Source organism: Kryptolebias marmoratus, linkage group LG18 (assembly GCF_001649575.2).
Source record: "Kryptolebias marmoratus isolate JLee-2015 linkage group LG18, ASM164957v2, whole genome shotgun sequence".
Taxonomy (NCBI): Eukaryota; Metazoa; Chordata; class Actinopteri; order Cyprinodontiformes; family Rivulidae; genus Kryptolebias; species Kryptolebias marmoratus.
In genome coordinates this window covers 3911666-3935422 of record NC_051447.1, presented here as the reverse complement: position 1 = coordinate 3935422, position 23757 = coordinate 3911666, and the positions used below count along the sequence as shown (strand labels likewise).

The 23757-nt window shown below is 41.1% G+C and overlaps 1 protein-coding gene across 1 annotated transcript; it reads left to right on the top strand.

Annotated features, from left to right (window-relative positions):
• Positions 1–564: 564 nt before the first annotated feature.
• si:ch73-60h1.1 (calcium/calmodulin-dependent protein kinase type IV) lies at positions 565–23644 on the top strand. Its single transcript, XM_017437600.3, has 11 exons — positions 565–2155; positions 6173–6251; positions 6395–6457; positions 9292–9374; positions 12513–12585; positions 15404–15494; positions 16395–16469; positions 17816–17891; positions 18495–18621; positions 18791–18943; positions 19790–23644. The coding sequence occupies exons 1-11, from the start codon at positions 2049–2051 to the stop codon at positions 20300–20302; spliced, it is 1440 nt and encodes a 479-aa protein (XP_017293089.1). The 5' UTR covers positions 565–2048; the 3' UTR covers positions 20303–23644.
• The last annotated feature ends 113 nt before the right edge of the window (positions 23645–23757 follow it).

The following is a 23757-nucleotide window of genomic DNA, read 5'->3' as shown; positions in this document are numbered from 1 at the left end:
CCTGATATAATTTATTTTCAGGTTCTTTTTGTTTTCATTTGAAATGAAGTGACTTTAAAGAACCAAAACTGTTAAAGGAAATTAATCAACAAATGGTGGATTTATGTGATTTGTCTGACTTTTTAATTGTAAAAACAAATTGGGCTGAGTCAGCTTAGTTCAGTCTGTTTGTATGACCAAAACAATACTTAAAAATGACCATTTATTCATACCAATAAAGGGGAAAACAAGGTTTAATTCTTCTAAAAGCAAACCTCTTGTGAGAAAATTATCAGTCAAAAAAATATACTTTTTAATGGAAAATAGCAAAGACCTCTCAGCTTTAAGTTTAAATACCAATAAACTACACAACCTTTGAGTCCTCAGGGGGGGAACTACATAAGAAACATCCCACCATCAGGATCAACAGAACCCCCTGGGCTCAGGAGAACCTCGAGAACCCATCGAAATGTGACCGGTCAGTCGTGTGCTGTTGGAAGGAGGGACAGGAAATACTTCAGAAAATAAAAACGCCATAAAATAAAACCCCAAATAAAACAAACAGCCAAACAAGACCATCTTCAAAAACAACCCCTGAAAGAATTAAACAAACTTCAAAATTAGAAGAAAAACAAACAGATAGAATTAGCATGTAGCTATATTAGCATCCAACACGTGGAATTAGCTGGTTGCATAAGTGTTCACACACTTGATTTAATAAAGCTGAATTGTCCTGATCCTCCAAACTGAAACCACTCGGACTGCAGGTAGGATACTGACTAACAGTAACTACTCCCCACAACCCAACTTTTAAAAAAAAAATGTTAGCAAAACATCTCACGAGTCAGTCGATTTTAACGAAACTCCCAGGAAGTATAATCTTCGGCTGGTCGACGGATGGAGTCCACCTGATTCAAGATGGCCACCACAGCTAATCAGCCTTAACAAACCCAGACACTGGGCTAAACTTGGGTGTGGCAGTAGCTGAGAGTTTTCAGAGTTTGACCATGAAAATGTGAAGTAAATAATGAATGTTTTGTTTTATTATTCATGAGTTTCTGGTTAATTTTAATCTGCCTCTGAAGGATGCAACAGAATTTATGTTTTAGTTTTATTTAATCATTTGTTGTTGTTTTTGTGTGTAGTGTCTGCGGGATGCGGCGCACGTGCGGCAGTGTGTGAGTTGCTGGTTTGATTCCCGCAGGATCAAAGCCTCCAGATGTCACGCTAATGCACATTTATGTATTTGGGTTATTTCTTTATTTAGGCTGCTGACAGCGGCTCCGCTGACTGACGGGGCCCCGGGCCAATGGAGGCGCGGCGCAGCTTCCGTGCTGTCCTGTGATTGGTCGGCGCGGAGGCAGGAGGGGCGGGGCTTGTGAGATCTCAGCAGCATCTCTCTCTACCCGCAGATCCAGCGGACATCTGGAGCAGCCCTGCCCGCCTGGGATCCGAACCCTCCAGCATCCAGCACCGACACCCCGCTCCGAGCCGACCCGGGTGATCAGCGCGTGTCCCCCCCCGGTCCGGACACAGAACCGGACCCGGTGCTGAAGCTCCGCCGGGAGGCTGCTGAGCTCTGCGGGGACGGACGAGCCGAATCTGCCGGGAAAAACACGGAAACATTAAGACTGAAAATCCCGGGAGGAGGCGGACGGACCGAGCCGAACCGAGCCCTGACAGGTTCTGAGGCCCGGTGGCAGCTGCGACACATCTGGACTCGGTGCATCTGGATTAAAGAGCTGGTCTGGGGACCTGTTCGGATCGGTTCGGTTCTTTTCTCTTCTTTTGATGTCCCCCCCGCCGCAGACATCCTAACTGGTCCTGGTCCAGAATTTGAGGGACCAGGCGGTTCCCCCTCCTCCTGTCGGTCCGGATTAAAACCCTCCAGGATCATGAATCACCCCCCATCGCTCCTCTAATCTGGGTTCCACCGAACTGGATTCACATCTGACATCTGATCTGGATTACAGCGCTCCTGGTTCCGATCGGGTCCCATCAGACCCGGTCCCGGCGTGCTCTCGGACTCGGTCCTCCTGGCGCTGGATCTGAGGAGTCCCGCTCCGACCATGCCGACGTCCCGGCCTGGTTCGGAGCCGGTGGAGTTCTGGGTGGACGGGTCCAGGCGGGACGGGACGGTGGAGGACTTCTACACCCTGGGCTCGGAGCTGGGCAGGTACTCCTTCCTGGGAGGGGGCTCGTGTCGTGGGTTCTGGTGCGCACCCGAGTGGGCCAAAGTTGTCCACATGCGGGTCCATGTGATCCTGATTCTGAGATTAACTCAGAAACGCTTCATAATCCAGCCTGACGTTTGCTGTAAATCAGTCCGGAACCAGAACAACTTTTCATTAATTAATCAGTTTAATTTGAATTCTGAAGGCAGATTTTAATCTTTAATGTTGATTGTTTGTCAGGAAAAAGAAGGAAAATATTTAATCTTTACTCATAAAATCAGATTAATAACAAATTAGAACAACTATTAAACATTCTGACTAACATTTTATTTAAAAACAAAGTTTTACATCTAAAATGTAAAATATTTTAGCTTTTTAATACGTTTTTATTTATTAATTTTTCCTACTTCAAAGTGTTTTTTATTCTTACTATATATATTTTTTTACTTAAAAAGCTAAATTTTCTTTGAATAAGTTATTATTATTAGTTGGATATCTAAAGTTTTTATTTTTTAGTAGGCTATTTTTGACATAATTTTTTGTGCTAATTTGGCCATAGACCATAAATATATTTTAGAACCTGGAAGCTGAAGCCTGAACCTGGTTTCAGTGCAAGTTTTAAGCCCCGCCCCCCCATGTAAAGAACGGTATTAAAAGTCCTCCAAGTGTCATGGCCGCCCAATGGCTCCGCCCCTGCTACCTTATTGGAGGTCAAATCGTACATATCCAGACATTTGACCAGAACCTGAAAGTTGAAGCCAGAGGAAAACCAGTTCCTGTTCCAGGGCTTGTTTTAAGCCCCGCCCCCTCCATTTAAACAAATAAACCTGGAGTAAAATGGGATTCATGTAGTTCTTACCTTGCTGCTGTATGTTCAAATGTTCATTTTTCTAAGATGTTTAGCTGTAATAGTATTTTTTCATGGGTCATGTGAGCACACGATTGTGTGAGGGAGGAGGCGGGGCTTAAAGCCCCATGTGACTCGTACTCTGGTTCCAAAAATACAACATGGCAGCTTCCATAAACAGGATTTCGTGGCAAACAGGATGTTTGCATCAGTTTTAAATTTTGCTTGAGACTTTTGTTGCAGGTTTCAGAAATTTAGTTTATTATTGTTTATTTTTTTAAGATAATAAAGGTGAAAAATAATAAATAACTATGAGATTTGAGACCATTAGGAGAATGTTTGATTTACTTTATTTCCTAGAACTTCTTTGTTTGGTACAAAATATTCAGTTTTGCATGATAAGTGGCACCGAGGTTTCAATAAAACACTACCAGGAAAATGCTAATTAACATGATGTCGATTAAAGATGTTTAAAAACTTTGCTGTAATTTTTTTTCTCAGTACAGTGCAGTATATTAGATTTAATAAGAAAACACTTAAAGTAGAAGTAAAGCTAACTGCGAGCAGCATAAAAATGTAACATTTCAGGAAATAAATGATCAGATAAATGCATTTATAGCGGTTGGTTTCAGCAACATTTGTCTTTCTGAGTCATTAATTTAGTTCCCGTCGGCGGAGTCAACACCCACTGTGAGGCGAAGTGTGACATGATTAACGGAAGATAAAAGAGGCAAAACAAAATAAAATTGTTCTCACTTTTTTTTTTCTTTGCAATTATCTCTTATCTTAAACTTCAGGAAGAAATATCTGTTCCGGTCAGAAAAAGCACAAATCTAAAAACACAAAAAGGAGATCTATTTTTATAAAATGTGTCTTTATACTATAAAAAATAAAAACAACTTTTAGTTGTGTATTTCCTGCTGTAAAACAAAAGTGAACAAACTCACGTTAGGTAACTGAAATGACCTAACATATTATACAGTTTTTGACTGCACTCTGAATAAAAAATAGCTTTTTTTTATTTCTTTTTGTCTAAAAATTAGATTAGATTTGCCACAATGACACAGTTTTTTGTCATTAAAAATACTTTAAATAGTCCAAAAACTTGTATTTTTCCATTTCAATTATATATTCTTTACAAATATGCGAGTGGTTTTTAGATATTTTTATGTCTCTTTTTTGCAATTTACTACCAATAACAGAGCTTTAATGTATGATAAATAATCTATTTTTTAAGGTTTATTTAGTAGAAAGTGCTTCTCTTCTTTCAATTAAAGTAATATTTTGAACACAGGAGTTTTATTTGTGATACTAACGAGGGTCTGAGTTTAAACTCATGTTGTCTGTTTGTTTGTTGTGCAGTCAGTGTCAACAACCCACTTGCTCAAGTAGTTTATAGGGTCTTTTGTTTGTTGTTTACGTGTGTTTACGCTTTGATTTGATGCAGTGTTTGTGTGCACGTACGCGCGCCGTGTTTGTGCAAAAGTTGTTTGTTTGTGTCTCAGGAAGCATGAGACGGTAAACTGATGTCAACGGTGAATTTTAACGCGCTGCCACCAGCTCTGTTACAGGGTGTCCTGTTGCCATGGTGACCGACCAGGACTCACTTTGTGTGTGTGTGTGTGTCGTTGCTTTCAGATGGATCTGTTTCCTCCATCTGTCCCAGCAGAATACCAGACCCCCTCCTCCCCCCGTTTAAAACTCACTCATACACACAGATGCCTCACCCCGATGTCACGCTTTCATCACTTCGAAACCTCAAAATAATCAAGAGCTAACATGAATCTAATATCAGCCCAGTCAAAGTCACGTGGCCCCGAGGTGCCTATTAAGGAACCTATTGCCCCTTTCACACGGACCCTAACGGTCCCGGCTCCACTCTACTCGGCTCGCTTTGCGAGCGTTTACATCTGCATTTTTCTGACTCGGTCCCTGTTTCTTTGGTCCCTGCTTCGGAGTCGGGCCAGCCCTGCTTCATGGGTGGAGCAAGCTTAGCTCCTGTTCACTCATTGGTCATGGGTGTGACCAGATGCAAGCATAAAGAGCGAATGTAGGAATATAAACAACAGCGTTAGCTTACCCTGCAACGTTTATGCCATCAGTCCCCCAGCTGAAGGCCTGTAAAGCCTGAAATCTCCGGCGGATAACAGCTGTCCTACTCCGCCGAACAATCGCGGCATCCAGAGCATTTCTTCCACTGCGCCTCTCTTCCTGAAGTCTCAGGAGAATCCCCATAAGTTTAAAAAACAGCAACAACACAGGGCCAACGTTGTCCATAGCGCTTTTGTTGTTTACACAACTTGTGCTAAGTTTCGGTAGCGCACCCGCCCCCCTTCTCCCCACGGCCCCGCCCCCCGCAACACTAGGAGGCGTTCCTCTGCTACAGACCAAACTGGCCAGTGTAAACACGATGCATTCTTTATCGAGCGGAGTAGAGTGGAGTAGAGCCGGACTTCTGAATTAGGGCCCGTGTAAAAGAGGCATTTGTGGCCCTCAGGTGCTTATAGAGGAATGTCACATAGCCCTGAGGTGCCTATAGAGTAAAATTCTTCCCTGTCTGTGAGTTCTGCCGAAAGCCAGAAACTTGCTGGTCTAAAAGGTCCTCCTGCACGTTTTCACCCAGATTCATCAACGGTTTTTGGGTCTTTTGCTGATTCAAACCAGGGTTAAATTTATCCAGCAAAGCTGGTTTGTTTTCAAAGTAAAACAGAGCTTTGGTTGTCTTTAAATCTGCTGTAAAGTTTTGCTGCTTTTCCCTAAAAGTTCCACATCTTTAAAAATGACATTACCAAATGAACTAGTTGGCAGCTTTATGGGTATCTACCTCCTGGTCCAAGTTCTGACCCGAGGTAATTCCTTATACTTCGTACTTTACCTGCAGTTGCAGGCAGAATGACATATGTTTTCCAGTGGAGGAGCCTCGTTAAATGTGGAAATATTTGTGGAAAGCAGCTCAGAGAAATGGTTGCTGAAATGTTCCTGCTGTGGAGACACATCTTTACTTCTGTTTTCTTTCATTGTTACTATCAGGACAAACTAGTGAGTGTTGGATCATTGACAGATTTACACAATAAAATCAACTGCTTTTAGTAGAAAGATCCATTTCCTTTTATTTGACATGCAGCTTGCAATCTTGTTCACTCAGTGGTTGTTTTTTTTCCTGTCGTTTCAGAGGAGCGACATCCATTGTGTATCGCTGTGAGGAGAAACAAACCCAGAAGCCCTATGCCATCAAAGTCCTGAAGAAAACGGTCAGTCATCTGGCTCACTGTCAAAGACTGAGATGACACAACTAAGAATATTTAAGAGTCTGGTCATAATGTTTAAGCTCCTGAGTATGAATTTGTTAGAAGATGTTTTTTGTATTTTTCCAGCAATGTTTCTTCTGTTGCAGATTGACAAAAAAATCGTCCGCACCGAAATTGGCGTCCTGCTGCGGCTCTCTCATCCGAACATCGTAAGTATAAGGATCCGCGTTCATTTTACTCCGCATCCAGAGCTTTATTTTTTCCCCGGAGGGGAAAATTAGATTTTACAATGACACCAAAACACGCCAAGATAAACGATAAACAATTAAAAGTATAATGCATTGAAACGGGACACTAAAACGACCAAACTTGAGATAAAAATGATCATTAAAATTATTGAAATGTTATTATATTATATTTAGTTAGCTTGTACTGTATCTCCAACTGAAGGGCGAATAAATCCTTTAGCATTCCTTGAAAGAGTGCCTATCGCCCGCTGTCTTATGCCAAAGTTTTAAACAAAGGTCTTGTTTTATTTAGTGGTGCTCAGAGAATGACTCTCATCTACTACCAATCCAAGTTTTAGCCCAATATCTGTGAAAATGACCATGTTATAGTCATTTTAATGATGGCCAATCCAGCATTTTAGGTCTTTAGAAGACTAGTGTCTGAGCCCAGCTGTACTGTAAGCTTTTAAAATACTAGAAGATTAAACCCAGTCTGTAAAAAAACAAGTCCAAGTCAATTCAGGGTTTTGTGGAAGACCAGTCCAGGTTGTGTCTAAATCCTTCGAAGGACTCATTCAAGTTATTTATCAAGTTTTTAGTCGACTATTTCAAATCATGCCTTGTTTTTTCCAAAGACTAGTTCAAAATTAGACTGTTTAAAACTCAAAACATTACATTGTTTCTGAAATATGTTTTAAGTCAAGTCTTTATAAAAGTTCAAGTCACAGCTTAGCTCTGTTCTTGTCTATAATAGTGAAGTTTGTTTTATGTCTTTAAAAGAAAAATTCAAGTCAATCGAAGGATTGTTGTAACTCTGCTGAAGACTGGATCAAGTCATGTTTCAAGTGTTTAAGGAAATACCACACCAACGCTTTGAGACAAAAAAAACTAAACAAGTCATCCTGTTGTTTCCTATGAATTAAAACACCTGAACGTGTGAAATACGTCAGCCTTATTTTCAGCTGATTTTAGTACTGCCACAGCACAACGTTTGAATGTTTTTCACCATCATATCCAAGCACATCTCTAAATAATCACTTTATCTCATGGTCATAGTTTCTTTACTCCCTCTCGCAGAATTCATTTAACCTCCACAAATTCAGCAAAATGACATAATTAGAACGTGAATAATCCCTTCAGGTCCAATAACGGCAAAGATGCAACTTTAAACCTTTGCTTTATTTGATATGCCTGGATCAATATCCCTTTGGCTTGTCTGCATCTCTGCGCAAATATAAAAATAACCCAGAGCAGAAAGTAAAATAGCAGAATCTATAGGTGTTATGTAAAGTTTGGCTTTGCATTAAATCAGCTAATAACTTAAATATAGAGATAATTGAGATGCTGCATTTCTAAGATGGAAACCTGTTAAATATAGACTGCTTTAATGGCCCAGCGTTGTGTATTTCAGAGTATAAAAACCACCATATGGCTGTGCTAAAAAGGAGCCGTAAAGGGCGCTCTGGATTGTTGCTAAGGTGTTGCTTTGTGGTTGCTGCTGAGCTGTGAAGTTTCAGGAGTTATTTCTGGTTACTGCAGTAACAGTTCGCTCATTTTGTTTCTCTTCAAGACAACGTTAGTGAGTCACAGCTGGAGCTAAAGACTGACATCTGTGTTGAAAGATGTCAGGATGTGTCGTTTCCAAGGCAGAAATCAGTTTATGGAGGATAAACTGATGTTATTAACTACATGTACACCTATTAATGGGCCACAGCAGAACCACTGAAACATCCTAATTACTGTTTACCCATTAATTTGTCACTTTTTTGCTCCTGCAAACTTGGAAAGTTCACACAAAGTGTGCCGCATCATTGGAAATAATTATAATAATAGTACGTCAAACAATTTAGGCTAAATTAGCAAAAAACTTCAAAAACAATCCCCATTGACATCAGTGGGATTTTGTTGAAAAAAATCAGAAAACCCAGCCCTCTTTGAAGATCGGCAGCTCAGACATATTTTAGAATAGAAACATCATTTACTGTTTAAAAAAGTCACACAAAGTTGGAGTTTAAATGACTGAACCGGCGTTTTGATGTCTTTAATGGTTTTTATACAATTACAGTTTAAGTTTGATGGGTTTTGAAGAGACAGCCACAGAATGTTGTTGATTTTGATGATCTAACTTTTGAGCTATCTAAACTTTCCAAAAGGTTTGCAAACACTTATCTTATTTCCACAATCAGTACAGTTTCTACATCAAAACACTGTGTTTTGTCAGCTTGGATTGTCACAAAGTCCCAAATTACTGTTGGGCTTCAGAGAAGAAAGTTGATGAATGCTGGAGTTTTAGGCAGCAGCTGTGTTGGAAAACTTCAGCATTCCTTCAGAAACTGTCTGGTTTTTCTTGTATTGGCTACCCGTTGGCAGTTTGCCATAAAGACCTGAGGACAGTTTGGCGCTCATCTGTCTCGCCGAACAGTAAAATCTGCTCCGGCTTCCTGATCTGTGGCGGACCAGCCTTGGCCAGGTCGTTCCCACCTGCCTGACTCAAATCCATCTTAGAAAGCCCTCGGCTGCTAGTGACCTCCAGCAGAAAGAAAACACACCATATGGTGTAACGAATGGGTGGATGGAGACGTAGATGGCATTCTGCTCTGACCTAACAAACAGCCCTCAAGGATTTTCTTACAAATTCATTCTGAAATGCACAATTTTCCTCCTGAGCCTCTCTCTCTATATATAAATCTAGTTTTAAGTGGTTTAAAGGAACCTAAAGTTCGAATTTGACAAAACATATATAAGTTATGACTACTACACACAAATTAATGCAACATTTATTGTCAAATTCAACAATGTTTTTATGTGTGACTCAGATCCAGCTGAAGGAGATCTTTGAGACGGACACTGACATCGCGCTGGTGTTGGAGCTGGTGACCGGAGGAGAGCTGTTTGACCGGTAAGAACAAACACCCCTCAGTGTTACTCATGAAGTTGCAGAAGTTGCTATCTCCAGTTGCAGGTGTTGCAGTGGTTGGTTACCTTGCAGGAGGTGTGTTAAGCTCAAGTTTTTCTGCTCTTGTATTGGTTTATTATGTTGGAGAAGTCGCCATTTTCAGTTGCAGTTGTTGGTTTTCCTGCCCGAGCCATGTTGAGTTCAAGTGATTTTTTTTACCGTTTCTGATTCAGTTCCAGGTGTTTGTGTTGTTCCATGCCTTTTTTCATTGAGAAACTGACATGTTCAGTTCAGAAGCTGAGTCAGTTGTAAGCGTTCCTGTAGTTTGGTGAAGTTTCCATGTTTGGTTAAGGGTATTGTTGTTGCAGTAGATTGTTTAGCTCCGTTGGGTGGTAATATTAAACCATGGTTTTTATTTTCAATAAAAACAGAATCACTTCTAATATCATGGTCTACTATGTATATATTACAACTCATTCACATCGTGATCAGTGCAGAGGTATTTTCTGTTTTATTGCCTGATAAAATGACTCAAAATGTGTCTGTAATGACAGAACTTTGGTAAACGAAGTTAACCAAAACTATGAAAACAAGAACAAGAAGCTGCCACTCTGCATTTATTACCATTATAGCATTCTCAACAGTGAAGCATCCATCTGAGCGGAGGCTGCACAAACCAAACCTAAAATAATATGAGCCTGTGAGCCACAAAGATGGCACTTTTGGAAATCTAACAACGCCCACTTCCCCTCTGTGAGCTTTTCAAGCACCCAGCATTACTGGCTGCTTGCAGAAACGGTCCCTTTAACACATGTTTCCATTGGCGCAGCTTTTGGTTTTATGGTCATTACCTGAAACATTCACAAACTTGCTGTGTCTTCTGATCAGACAACAACAACAAAAGCATGTTGATTCTGCAATAATGCGTACCTTTTTATTTAAAGCAATACTTATTTATTGTTAAACCACTTTGTCCTGTCACACAGTACCAATGAAAGTTTTGTAAATTACATCTCAAATCTATAAAATTATGATAAACAATTAGGACAGATGGTAATATTGTAATATTGAGGTATCCTCCTGACTACCAGGAAAAGAAATATTGTCCAATCACCATTTTTTTTAAATTCCACAACCTTTGTAAGGTAATTAGAATACTGAAAACATTTTTTTTGAAAAAAAAGTTTTTGTTTTTGAAATATAATGTGTCCTCTACAGTGGACATTGGAACGCCATACATTTGAAACTAAACCTCGATGCCAACCAGTTTGTCCCAAAGAAAATATCCAAACATCAACATCAGAATGAATTTCACATTGACAAAACTGTCCATCATCGCAGTTCTTTTGCTTTCCTGTGCTTAATTGCTATGATACTTCCAAAAGCAATTCCCCTTCTTGGAAACACAAAGGAACACTTTGCACTTTGTGCACATCACATGTTTTGCCCGTGCAGCCAGATCTGCAACACCTTGATGCATGTGTTTTGTCCACCATCTCTGGAAGATGGATGTCACTGTAGTGTCTCAGAGCTGCATTTGGCTGTGGTTTCCACTTTTGACATGGAGGAGTGTAGTCATCTTCGCTGTCACTTCCAAATCCTGATTGGGCCCAAGTAATCAACTCCTCAACAAGGAGCAGTTTGAAGTTAAGCAACTTCAGTGGTTTCTTCCCCAGAAACTGGCAGTCACTCGTATACTGAAGCCACGAGTTGGTGATTGCCAGGTCAAAAAAGTGGAAAACTGCACCACTGTCCATTTCCGAGTGCGAGAAGCCATCCTGTAGAAATTTAACATTCAGTCAACCAAGTCCACGCCACCCATGTTGGTGTTGTACTCAGCAATTGCCAGTGGCCTTGACAACTGGACAAACCTTTTGTCTTTCTTGGACCATCTTCTGCATGTGTACTGAGGTTCAATGCCATAGGCAGAGGATGCCATAACAACTGGCTTGTTGTCCAACCACTTTATGACAGCAACTTCAGGATGGTTGTCAGACCTTCGTCTGACAACCATCTCTGATTCACCTCTGCCTTTCTTTTTGAAGGTCTTATCCCCTATGATCACTCCTTTGGAACCCTGTTACTCATGAGCGTTCCAGTTCCTGTCAACCCTTTTGTCATCAGGGTGTCAAGGGGGTTGATTGTTGTAAAGAACCTGTCAAAGAACAGGTGGGTTCCTTGAGGAACAGACTCTGCCAAATGAAGAACAGATTGTTCTCCAATGCCATTTCCTCCTGTAACCTGGAAGGTAGTCTTGCCTTGGTAGACTACAAAGTCTAAGACCAGACCAGTTGGTGCAGCCAAGACAAACACCTTCAATCCAGTTGGGCTGAGATGTGGACTGTCTTGCTTCATCTGACTCTGCATCTGCTTGCCCTGCCTAAATTTCATCCTCAGAGCTCTATGAATCAACGTCCTCTGCTTGTGCCTGAGACATTGCATCTTCACCTTCTTCATCAGACACCTAAATATCTGAGTCTCTATCAATAATTCGCAGTAAAATTCTCTCTGCTTCTGAGAACGACTTTCCTTCTTGTGATTTAAAAAACTCAACAGAAAAAATGGAACAAAACTGAGGAAATAACTACAAATGTCCACTACAGAAGACAATTTTTTAACAATTAAATAGTATGATAAAATACAGTTCAAATACTTCATAGAAGGTTTTAATATGTTGCTAAGAGACTTATATAGAATATGCCAACAACATTTTAAACCAAAATTTGCACAACAAAAAGTATTATGCACTTACTTTTTCTCTTCCCATAAAATGTGCTTGTACTGATGAACGCCATTTTTCTGAATGAGGAAAAGGAAGGTACAAAAGCCCCACCCCTTCGCATTTGGTATCATTGAAAAGCCCTAAATGTCCTCTGTAGATACCAAAAGGAGTTAATTCAGTAGTATGCAGTGGGTGGGAGATATTCAAGTTTACAAATGTCCTCTACAGAGGACAAATTTGAACTACTGGTAGTCAGGAGTAGTTCAAGTAGTTGTTTTTTCAAATATTAGTTGCAGACAAAATTCAGATTGTTGCTGAATGCTGTTGGTTTTGTTGCTAAATCACTGGTGAATTAAAGCTTCATTTCAGATGTCTGTGTTTTTGCCTTGTAGTATTTTTGATTGTGTTTTTGCGTCCAGGATCGTGGAGCGGGGTTACTACAGCGAGAGGGACGCAGCACACGTCATCAAACAGATCCTGGAGGCCGTGGCGGTAAGATGCTGCGTTCAGGAAATAACTTTTCTGAACATCCATCCATTTTCTTTACCCTGAACGGTAAAGCGGGTAAATAAGTATAAACGCTGTCCTTTACAAGCAAAGAGAGAAAAAACAGACAGTTTGGTATCTACAGATGTTGCTGTTGGTACCATGTTTGTTGGTTTTAGTTACAATAATTGGTCAGGTTTTGCTGAAATTGCTGTGATTAATTTAGTCGTAGAAGTTGTCAGATTTAATCATACGTTGACTGGGTTTTATGGCTCGGATCATCGTTCTTATTGGCTGGATTCCTGCTCAACCAACGCTGTTCAGTGTCTGCAAGCCTCACACCAAATTTCACCTTTAAACCGTCTGTTTTTAGACTCAAAGGTGACATAACTCCAGCAGGTCGTCAACCCACCGGTGTGGGTGTGAATAAAACACTTTATTAACACTTTAGGAGGTGCTGAAAGGTGAGTTCTTATGGAACCAGATGAGCTGTTTTGTGTTAAACATCTTTGTGCTGGAGTCTGAGAGAAGAAAACACTCGATATTTTAAAAGAAAAACCCAGATTTTTTGTTTTAATAACTGAGAAAAACATCATTCATCTCCAACAGAAATCTGTCTTTCTGCAGCATGAGTAGGTGTGAGCTCTCCTCACGCTGATTAGTCACAGACTTCTGCTTCTAAACAGAATTAATGAAACGTCAAAGTGGCACAAATTCATATTTGAAGTTTAGCATGAATGAAAGCCAGGCTTCTTCTGAAACATTTATGCAACAGAATTCTGTAAACAGAAACACAATTAAGAAAAACCGATGAGCATTAGTGATAAAAAGGAGAGAAAATAGTCCTTTGATTTTTGAAATGAGGTTCTGTTAAAGAGGTCCAAACAACTAACATCTTACTTGTTGTCGATAACTTTTTTCAGTAATCTCAGTTTGTGGCTAGTCTGAGTGGGGCCAAGACTTATAATACTATAGATGAACAATAATTTCAGATTAAAGGGTTATTGCAACTGAAACATTTTGATTTTGATCCTGCAGGAAGCGGCTCAGATGCTCTAAAGCTAATGGCTACTATTTGCAAATAATCTTGTATTTTTATGAAAATAACTATATTATGAAAATACAGAAATGCCAAAGTTTACAATATGGCTTTTAAGATGGCAGCAATTTGTTTTAGACTCAGCCCCAATTTGGACTAGCCATCAGCTCGTTAATCTAGTAGAAGTTAAACTTTTTTCTCCAAACTCAGTCAATTCTACAGATATTGAGCTCAAATGTTCATTTTAAAGTTTGGCATTTAAGGAGTCAAGCAATATGTGTTCCTTTAAGAACACTAGTTTCATTTATTAATAATATGGAGTGTAATTATAAGGTCCTGACTTTTTTGTAAAGTGGTAATTTAACGAGGTACACCTGCAGAGTGATGCAGCCCTCCATGTTTTCACTGCGATGATCTTTTTATAACTATTTACAGGATGCTACTGGTCTGTGGACAATAATCTAATTAGTTGTTAGATGTTCTAATATGTTCTTGCTGTAGTTCTGAGTCTTTCCAAACATGCTTCTGACTTTAAATTAAAATAATACTTCTCCATTCTCATGACAGATGTATGAAACTTATCTCCTCTTTTAGGATCTGCTTGGGCGTTTCAAACTGCTATAAAAACATACTGATGTGTTCAGGGACTGTAGCGTGTTTCTCTGCCGCAGATTAACGTCACATTCACGACTGACATAACAAATACAACTGCACAGTAATCCTAACACACACACACGAAGGCAAACAGGCGTATGTTTTTCTTGATAAATGTAGGTCAGCTGTGGTCAGTGTGTGTGTGTTAATCCTCTCTGGTTTTAATCTGTTCAGCAGCAGGATGGAAGCTGCCGTTACATAAGAGACCTGCAGCCAGCGCACGTTGACGTGTTGTACGGGAACTTTGCTGCCTGCAACTCCCACGTTTACAGAACACCCGAAACCAAACCTGCCACAGGAAATCTGCTAATTTACTGGATCTGATGCTACTGAACTGGATTAGAACTGGACTGAATCACTGGAACGGAATCTGGATCTGATTGTGTTGAGCTGAATTTTAATTTAATTTGAATTTAAACTGTTTATTTTGTTTGAACAGCTCCTTACAGAAAAAACCCACAAACTTCACATGAAAACATGTTAAATTGAAAGGCCCGGCAGTCCTTGAAAGAATACACCCTTTAATTTGTATGCTAAAGCTTTAAATAAAGATGTTGCGTGATCTGTTGGTAACCATATTAATAGCTGATGAACTATTTTTCTTTCTGTCCTTTTGTAGAAACACATGCTGCCATCCATCCATTTTTTCAGCAAGAACAGATTCAGGGAAAAGCTGAAAAGCAGAAATCTTCAATGTTTTATCTTTAGAACCAGAGCAGTTTGTGGCTTTTGTTCCCAAAGTGTTGTAAAAAAGAGAAACTAGGGCAGCACGGATGAAGGAGACCTATAAAAATTTAAATGAATTCAGTGAATAAGTCAGGAACAAATCACTGCATTCTGTTTTTATTCACTCAGTGCTCCACTTTTAAAAATGACACTGTTTATGATTTTGGTTAGCTTTCTGTCTGTAGCTGAAGCAGGAACCAAAGACTTTGTAAAAATGTTGTCAGCTGGTTGTTTCCTCTCAGGCCATCTGTCAGTTCACCCAGCCGAATCACACCTTCACCTCACCTGAAGGCTTTAACGTCCATCTTCTCCGTCTGGTTTGTCTCTCGGTGTGTTCCTGTGATGAACTCGGCGCGCGGAGCAGGTTTCAGACTGCAGCCTTCTGCTTTTCTCTGTGTGTTTCAGTATTTACACGGGAACGGGGTCGTCCATCGTGACCTGAAACCCGAGAACCTGCTGTACGCCGACCTGTCGCTGGACGCCTCGCTGAAGATCGGTAACGAACCAGCCGACAGCACAGAGACAACAAACACAAAACCTGCTAGCGCTCGGGTAGAAATAAACAGAAAAACTAGAGAGATGAGGCTGAGTGCTGAACGACTTCGCTCAAATTTGTTGAAGAAGCTGAAACTGGATGCAAAAATGTTAGTTAAAAGGTAAAAGTAGCAAAACAGTAAGTAAATGCTAAAATCAGTAGCATCAGTAGTAGTAGTAGTTCATTTCAATGACAGAAAAAGGTAAATAAAGTTACATTTTTCAAACAGGAAAAGTCATAGCTGTGTTGTCCTGAACAAGCTGAACGTTTAGATATATAAATGGTTAAAATAGCTGAAGGTAAGCTGAAGAAGTCATGATCCAAAAACCGTACGGTAGAAACTATGAACATGAAAACAACAGTAAACTAAAAACCAGACCAATAAGAGAAGTTTGAGTTTTTTTGTCCGATATTCAACCCTTTTTGCTGCTCTCAGGTCTTCAGGAAGGTTTGAGTTCAAACTTTATTGAATAAAAGAAGAATCTGGATGGTTTGTAAATATGTTGAGTATTTGTTCAGACAAACCCAGAAGGATTCGACTTTTTGTAAAACCAGTCAGAAAACAGCACCCTGTCTGGTTTCAATCTATCCGAGGAACAGCAGATTTTGAGCCGCTCCGTCAGCTCTTTGTTGGCTCATTATTTCTGGAGGAGCCTCTCTGGGTCCAGATGGCCGGCGAGCCCCTGGCTAACCGCTACAGATGGACAAGAGAAGCTCCTCTTTCTTCTGCTTCACAGAACCTCCTGCAGAGGAGCACATTCCCCTCCACCTCCACGGCTTCACCTCCTCCTCGTTTGTCCTAAAATAGAACCGTCCCAAACGTACCACAGCTCAGTTTGGTCCTGTTTTTCCCTCTCACAGCTGACTTTGGTCTTTCTAAAATCATCGATGACCAGGTGACCATGAAGACCGTCTGTGGTACTCCTGGGTACTGTGGTAAGTGAGGTTCTGTGAGTCTCATAAAGCTCAGCATCACTGGTATTAGAAAATATGCAACAAACTGTAGAAACAACAAGACTTTTAACAGGTTCACAAACTTTGCTATTAATACACAAGACAGCCTGGTATTTATCAGATAAGGATAAATACCAAATATCCTTATCTGATAAATACCAGACTGTCCTTGTAGGTACAGTCTGGTACCTATGAGGACCAGACTGTATTATGAAATAACTTGTTACCCTGTAAGTGCCTGTGAATACCTAAGTACTTAAATGCCTTGTAAGTACAGCGTAAAATGTCCCTTTATAATACAGCCTGGTCCCTGTAGGTACCCAGTACATACCAGATACATACTTGGTACTTACATGGTACCTTAGGGGACCAGGCTGTACTTAATGTAAGTACTTAGGGTTCCTTCATAATACAGCCCTTTCTCTACAGGGACCAGATACCCTGTAGATACTAGGAAGGTACGGTGTAAGTACTAGATACGTACCTGGTACATATTTGACATGTACTACGTACATTATCTGGTAAATACCGGGTACTTATTTGGTACAGAAACCGGGCTGTATTATGCAGTGACTGTACCTGTATGTACCTAAGTACCCTAAGTATTTAAGTATGTAGGTACATACCTGGTAAGACTGTCTGTATTATGTATTGCTTCCCAAACGCCCACAGGTACCTAGGTATTAAAAGTATTACAGTAAAGCAAATACAGTAAAGGTATTTAGGTAGTGTTAATGACTATTATAACAGTGACAGAAACCAGATATTAGAGCAGTAGTATTAATACGTCAGTCTTTGATTAGTACCAGAGGAAATGGAATGAAATGCATATTGCCCGCTGGCTGACACACCAAAGTTTTGAACAAATATCTCATTAAGTATGTGATGAGGATGACTCTCAGCTACTACCACAACTCATCGTGCTCAGTGTAATAATAAACTGTCTAAGTTTGCGCCATTTTTGTGTTTGCTAAGGTCGAGTAGCTGTGGCAGTCATCTTCAATTGGATTTTCTTCAAACGTTAATCAGTTGTAGATGTACAACTAGTTAGTACTTAAATAAATAATCAGCCCTGGTTTGGTCCAAAACCAGTTTCCAGTTGAGTCTGAGTCCCTGAGGATCTTCAGTTTGACACCGAATGAACGATGTAGTATCAGCGTCAGCTGATGATGTATCAGTAGTGTTGTAGTATTCACCTGTGTTGTGTTGACATCCGGGTGTGGGCAGTGATGCGTTCGCTGCAGCCGCCGCTCTGTGGGATTTCTCAGACCTCTCGGTCGGAGCTTCTGTCAGCCATCTGGCATCTAACTGACTCCTCTGCCTTGCAGCTCCAGAGATCCTGCGGGGAAATGCCTACGGCCCCGAGGTGGACATGTGGTCAGTGGGCGTCATCCTCTACATCCTGTGAGTCTGCACACACTCACACACACACACACACACACACACACACCAAACTGATTCATCATTGACTCAGCCCCATCAGTGCAGATTTCACATCTAAGTTTTCTCTTTTACCGTCTGTCTTATAGCAGCATGGAAGGTTCTGAAACAATAAGAACCATGGCACACGGTCTCTGTCTGCCCTCAGACACGATCTGGGGGTTAAAGGGCTCTTCAGGTGGATTTCACAAGAATAACAGTCAACAGCCACACATTTTCTCTCTAAAATAAAGGGATGTGGGATGAATTTCATCATATTTCAGTCTGAAAGGGCTGCTTTTAAAAACAGATTTGTGAGGAGCATTTATAAACAGTCAGTATCTTACCCGCAGTAGAAAGTGGTCAGAAATTCCTGACTCCTTGATGAGAATCTCGCTCTAATTCTCCAAACTGTGCTCACTCTGACTGCTGGCTGCTGTGAAGTTTTTCACATTTCTACTAAAATTTGTCTGCTTTACTTTTATCGTTTGTGCTCTTTTGGTCCGTTCTTCTACGTTGTTCTTGTTTTCAAATGTCTGAAATGTTCCCATTGATGCCAACGGTAGAAATATTGTTAATGTTCTTTAGGCTCTGTGGGTTTGAGCCCTTCTTTGACCCAAGAGGCGATCAGTACATGTACAGCCGAATCCTCAACTGTGACTACGAGTTTGTGTCGCCGTGGTGGGACGAGGTCTCCCTTAACGCCAAGGATTTGGTGAGTTTATTCACTGCTTTGACATTTTCAGACTGACTTTAAAACTGGAAGATATCTGTAAATAAATTAGAAGTAGTTTGACAAAAATATGTGCAGGACTCCTGCTGTCCTTAGTCGCCTTCAGCTGACTGAGACTAGTTGGTTTGAAACCCTGCTGGTCCTCCTGCAGGTCAGTAAGCTGATTGTCCTCGACCCTCGCAAGCGCCTCAGTGTCCGGGAGGCGCTGCAGCACCCGTGGGTACTGGGCAAAGCTGCTCGTTTCTCCCACATGGACACGACCCAGAGAAAGCTGCAGGAGTTCAACGCTCGACGCAAACTTAAGGTTCGTCAGCACTGTATGATAGGGCCGGGATGTCAGGGTCCAAGGGTCCAGGGTACACGATCGGACAAAGAAAATGGATAACTGCCACTAAACAAAAGGAGTCTATTTGGTGTAGGTGAAAAGTAAGGTATGTCGCACACCGAAATAACAGTCAGAGACTCGTTGGATTCCAGCCAAATACGGGGGATTTTTATTGACACAATTACTCTTGATCAGTTTGCCCCAAAATCCCAAAGTATCTTTGAAACAGGGCATATTTATACAAAAGTAATGCATTGATGTCTATTGCATACTTACATAACTCCTACGACACTGAGTCTGGCTCAACTCATCTACAAAATAGACCCAATGTGTTTCCTGTGTTCCAGGAAACATCTTGTTATCACCACCACTGTTCCATGAAGTTCTGGCAAAAACAATCGGACACTCTTGACATTTGAACAGAGCTCCTTTTCCATATTTGATGAACCCTGCAAAATTTCTTTACTCTCCTCCACAGTGGACACAATATAAAGCACTCCCCACCAAAGCAAAACAAGAATACCTCGTTCAGATGAAACACTGGAGCTTGGAGACCTGGTTACTGGTTATCCACAGCAGCAGTGGATGTATGGAAAGCCAAATGGGTCATAATTCACATGCTTTAAAACTGCCTTTACTGTCAGATAAATACTGCTAAATATGCCACCAGGCTGTTGTATCAAACCTGTACAGCCCCACAAACCTGCTCTTTATTTAGTATGTTACATTTTGAAGAATTTCTGATACGGTGACAAAAAAATGCAAAGAGCTAAAGGTTTAGTTAGCATATAGCACTGCTAGCTAACGGCGTGTTCGTATCAACAGGCTGCCATGAAGGCCGTCGTAGCCACCAGTCGGATGCATGAGGGCTCACGGCGTCGCACTGACAGCTGCGAGATTCCAGCTTCAGGAACCTCCAGGCAGAGCAGCATGCAGCAGGACCCGCCCCCTGAGTCCACAAGCCCCGCCCCTGAAGAAAAAGAGGCCATATCCCCGGACCAGGACGCACCAGAGAAAGCTGATTCCAATCTCGCCGACCAAAGTGCCCTCAGCCCCTCGCCTCCATGTAGCCCCAACACCCCCATGTCTGAAGCTCCACCCACTGGCCCCGCCCTCGTCAGACCGCCACTGCGTGCCGACGGGCTCCGGCAGGCGTCAGTCATCTCCAAATCAATGCTGGTCCAGCCCCGGCTGCCACAGAAGAGCTGCTCTGTCATAGAGCCCGCCCTCAGAGTCGAGGCCACGGCCCCTCTGGGCTCGCCCCCGAGTCCCAGCAACCTCAGCAACGGCTTTACGCCAGGGGCGGAGCCTACCAGTAAACCCTCCCACTGCCAGTGATCACCTGAAAAAAGCTGCTTCAAGTACACCACAAAAAAAAGAAAATCTCACAAATCAGCTTCCATCAGTTCCTTACAAACATCTCAGTCAACTTCCTGGGACCAAATTATACCAGAAACAAAACTTTGGCGCCATTTTAACCGAGTCGCTGATCTGCGAGGCGAATAAGTCAACAGCTAAGGGTTGGTTTGGAGGGTTGAAGGACAAACGGAGTCGCAGCGCTGAGCGTTACTTAAAGATAAAGGATTTTTTTCTGACCTTTAAATCGAGCAAATCTGCTTCGGTGGATTTTCAGAATGAATGTAAAGCTGGAAATGAGCAGAAAAGGACCGTTTTAACTTCCTGCTTCAGTTGTACTCCACGAATCCTTGTGCACAGGTGATAAAGGTTATAAAAGTATATTTTACTGTAAAAAATACTATAAATACTAACTACAGAAACTAATTCAAACAGACGGCCTTTAGGTTTATTCGGCTGTTTTATTTCTCTCTTCCTGTTAAAATCATTTTGCCTGGAACTTATTTCCACCTTGCAAACTCTTCCAGATGCTTTCTGATTGTAAAAGTTACCAGCTGTATATTTTTACTGTACCAGTCCAGAAGTACAAATATGGAGCCTCGTTTTGGACGTTTTAGCCGTGACGACAGGACGCGCTCGGTTTGAGCTGGAGTTCGACACTTTGAACATTTCTGAATCGTTCTTATGTTTGTGTCCCAGAAAAGCTGATAACACGACGCAGGTTAAGCATATCCAGGATTTCTTTTAGGTTATCTGGTTCAACAAACTCAAGGTTAGTCAGTTCAGGTTTACTTTTTGTTATAAAGGACAGAATGTCAGTAACATAAAACTGTAACTCGTTAACTTGATAAACAAGTTAACGAGTTTACGTTGCTCTGCAGAGATAAGGAGTTATTTGTCTCATTAACTTGGGTCAAAACACTCGTTTCTTTCAGAAAAAGTAATTCATTTTGGTCTCTCAAAACTACAATGCTAATTTTCTCCGAATATATTTATTCTGGACCTGAAACTTTTAGAATTTCGTCATTTCCTGCTTTTGAGTGTGTTTTTCGGAAAGCACAAACATGAGACTGATAATCTGCTGAGAACTTTTCCTTTAAGTCTGGATCTGGGACAAACGTTTTCCTTCCTCCTCCTCTGCTGAGAGCTGGACTCGTCCTGCGACGCTAAGGACGGAGCCGACTGATTGTATCTTCTTAAACTCTGGAAGCTGAAGGACGAGGAGCTCCTTTTTTAGCTCGGGCCGTTCACGTTCAGACGCTTCGGGCGTTCTTGTCGCTGTGAGCGCAGAGAGGAGAAGCAGGACACTTCTGTTTTCTAATCGTTTCTACTCTTTGCTGACGACACCTGCAGCTGTAGGAGTAGGTGGTGTAGCTCCAGTTTGTAGATAAGTATCTTGTGTTCGTAAGCTTTGTAAAACGTTGTGTTGTTTACACTTTTATCAGCAGTGACGATGCTCCTGTTTGCACTGTACATACTGTAGTTTGGTTTTCTGGCGACTTGTTATCGACATCTTTACGCTCAGACTCGACCGCAGACGCGTTCAGTCCCCAAAACATCCGATTTGTTCACGAGAAATCAAACCACCCGATCTGAAACCACACGCTCTACCTCCTTCTGTACAGGGGCTTCCAAATCAAAAAACAAACCGAAGCAGAGAGAAAACGAGACGAGCCACAAAAAAATCACCCGAAATTATACATTTCTGATCATTGAACGGTAGCTGAGACAGTCCAGATGTAGAAGCTTTTCTGTCCAGTTTTTCAGCTAACCTAATAAATTAGAAAAAAAAAACAAAACAAGGTTTCACACTCTCATTGACCTCCATCGTATCTGAGCTCAGATTTTTCTCCTTAATACCGGAAATGAAGGCTTTTATAAGCTTGTCAACCAGGTTTAGAGCTCCAAACGGGACTGGGTTTTTGTCTTCGTTAAAAAACAAACTATTTTTCAGTCTGCAAACATCTTCAGGCTGAAGCCTCCATTTTCCCAAATGAATAAATGAAAAAAATCAGACTTTTGTTTTGATTATATAGATATTATAAATGCTTTCTTCCTGTCTCAGCCGCCGTGCAAAATCCTGGGTTAGACAGATAATCAGTTTAATTTAAGGGCTTTTGATTTAAAAAGGAACCAAACTTCCAGATTCATAGAGATCTTTCATCGCGATGCTGCGTGGAAACATTCATGAAGACGACTTAATGGCTCCTGATGAGAATCACAAAACTCTGTTTGGTCTCATTCAGGGGGTATTTGGGTTAATGTTCAAATATTAGAAACACAACTGGTGTCAAAGCAGGACAGAAGATTCAAATTTAGGAGAGACAAAATAAAGTTATTCTTTAAATTAAACCTACAGAATGAACTCATGGTGCAAAGAACAAAGTGTCTGAATGGGTCAAACCCACAGAGAGGAGCAGAATAAAGGAAATCAAAAATAAATAAAGTCAAAACGAAAAGGACAGAAACATTTCCTGTGTTTCAATATTTAAAAATGAAACATTTCATCTAAATTCGACTTGACTGATTTATTTAAGCTAGAGTCGTGCTGAGATTTTTCTCTTCAAAAACAAAACAGGAATGCATATCACCCGCCGCCTTGATCTTCTCCGATCTGTTAGTGCTTGAAGTATGTTTTGGGGGTGACTCTCAGCTACTCCCACATCCAGTTTTAACAATCTCCTTCTCTGATAGGTCATTTAAACGGAGCGTCCTGATTGGTCGTCACAAACGGAGCCTCCTGATCCGACAGGTAGATGTTAACGAGCTCCAGTTTGAGTTTGGTTCCTCTTTAAACCACGAAGTGAAAACATGAAACCTGAACACCTGTTCTCAGGTGTGTGTGTGTGTGTGTGTGTGTGCGCACCAAACAGAACACGCTGGATAACTTTCCGTCATCACGGTGAAAGCATGTAACTGTAGATTAGATGATTACTCTTCTGTAAAAACATGAATATTTTACTTCTATTTATCTCGGCTTCGGCGGTAACTCGGATTTCTTGAGGTGGGCGGGGCTAAACTGTAAAAGCTGTTTGTTTTTGTGGTTGATGAGTAAAACTTGTATCTTTTTTTTTTTAAATCTGATAAATGACATACGTATAAAGTGGCAGGTTATGATCTGAGCTGCTACACGTGTATCTTTGCATGTATTATTTACCTTCTTTGGATCATATCAGGTGAAAGGATCGGAGCGGTCGGTTATTTGTACTGGAGTCTGTAAAAACTAAACAGATCTGGGTTCAGCCTATTTGAACATTTGCTGCAGGATGTTTCTGAAACTATTTTGCATCAAACGTACAGTAAAGATTAGCTGATAGGAATCACTTTCTGCCTCCTGTGTTCTTTCATCCATCAACTTCTTTCGTTTTCTTATAGTCTAAGCTGAAACGTTAATGTTTTCACGAACAGCCTCAAAAAGTTTTAAGAATTTAAATCTT

Excerpts from the sequence above, each read along its gene's own strand:
- si:ch73-60h1.1 (XM_017437600.3), top strand. The coding sequence starts at position 2,049 with ATGCCGACGTCCCGGCCTGGTTCGGAGCCGGTGGAGTTCTGGGTGGAC. Across the intron at positions 15,495-16,394 it reads GGACGCCTCGCTGAAGATCG|CTGACTTTGGTCTTTCTAAA; the intron begins GTAACGAACCAG and ends TCCCTCTCACAG. Across the intron at positions 17,892-18,494 it reads GGCGTCATCCTCTACATCCT|GCTCTGTGGGTTTGAGCCCT; the intron begins GTGAGTCTGCAC and ends AATGTTCTTTAG.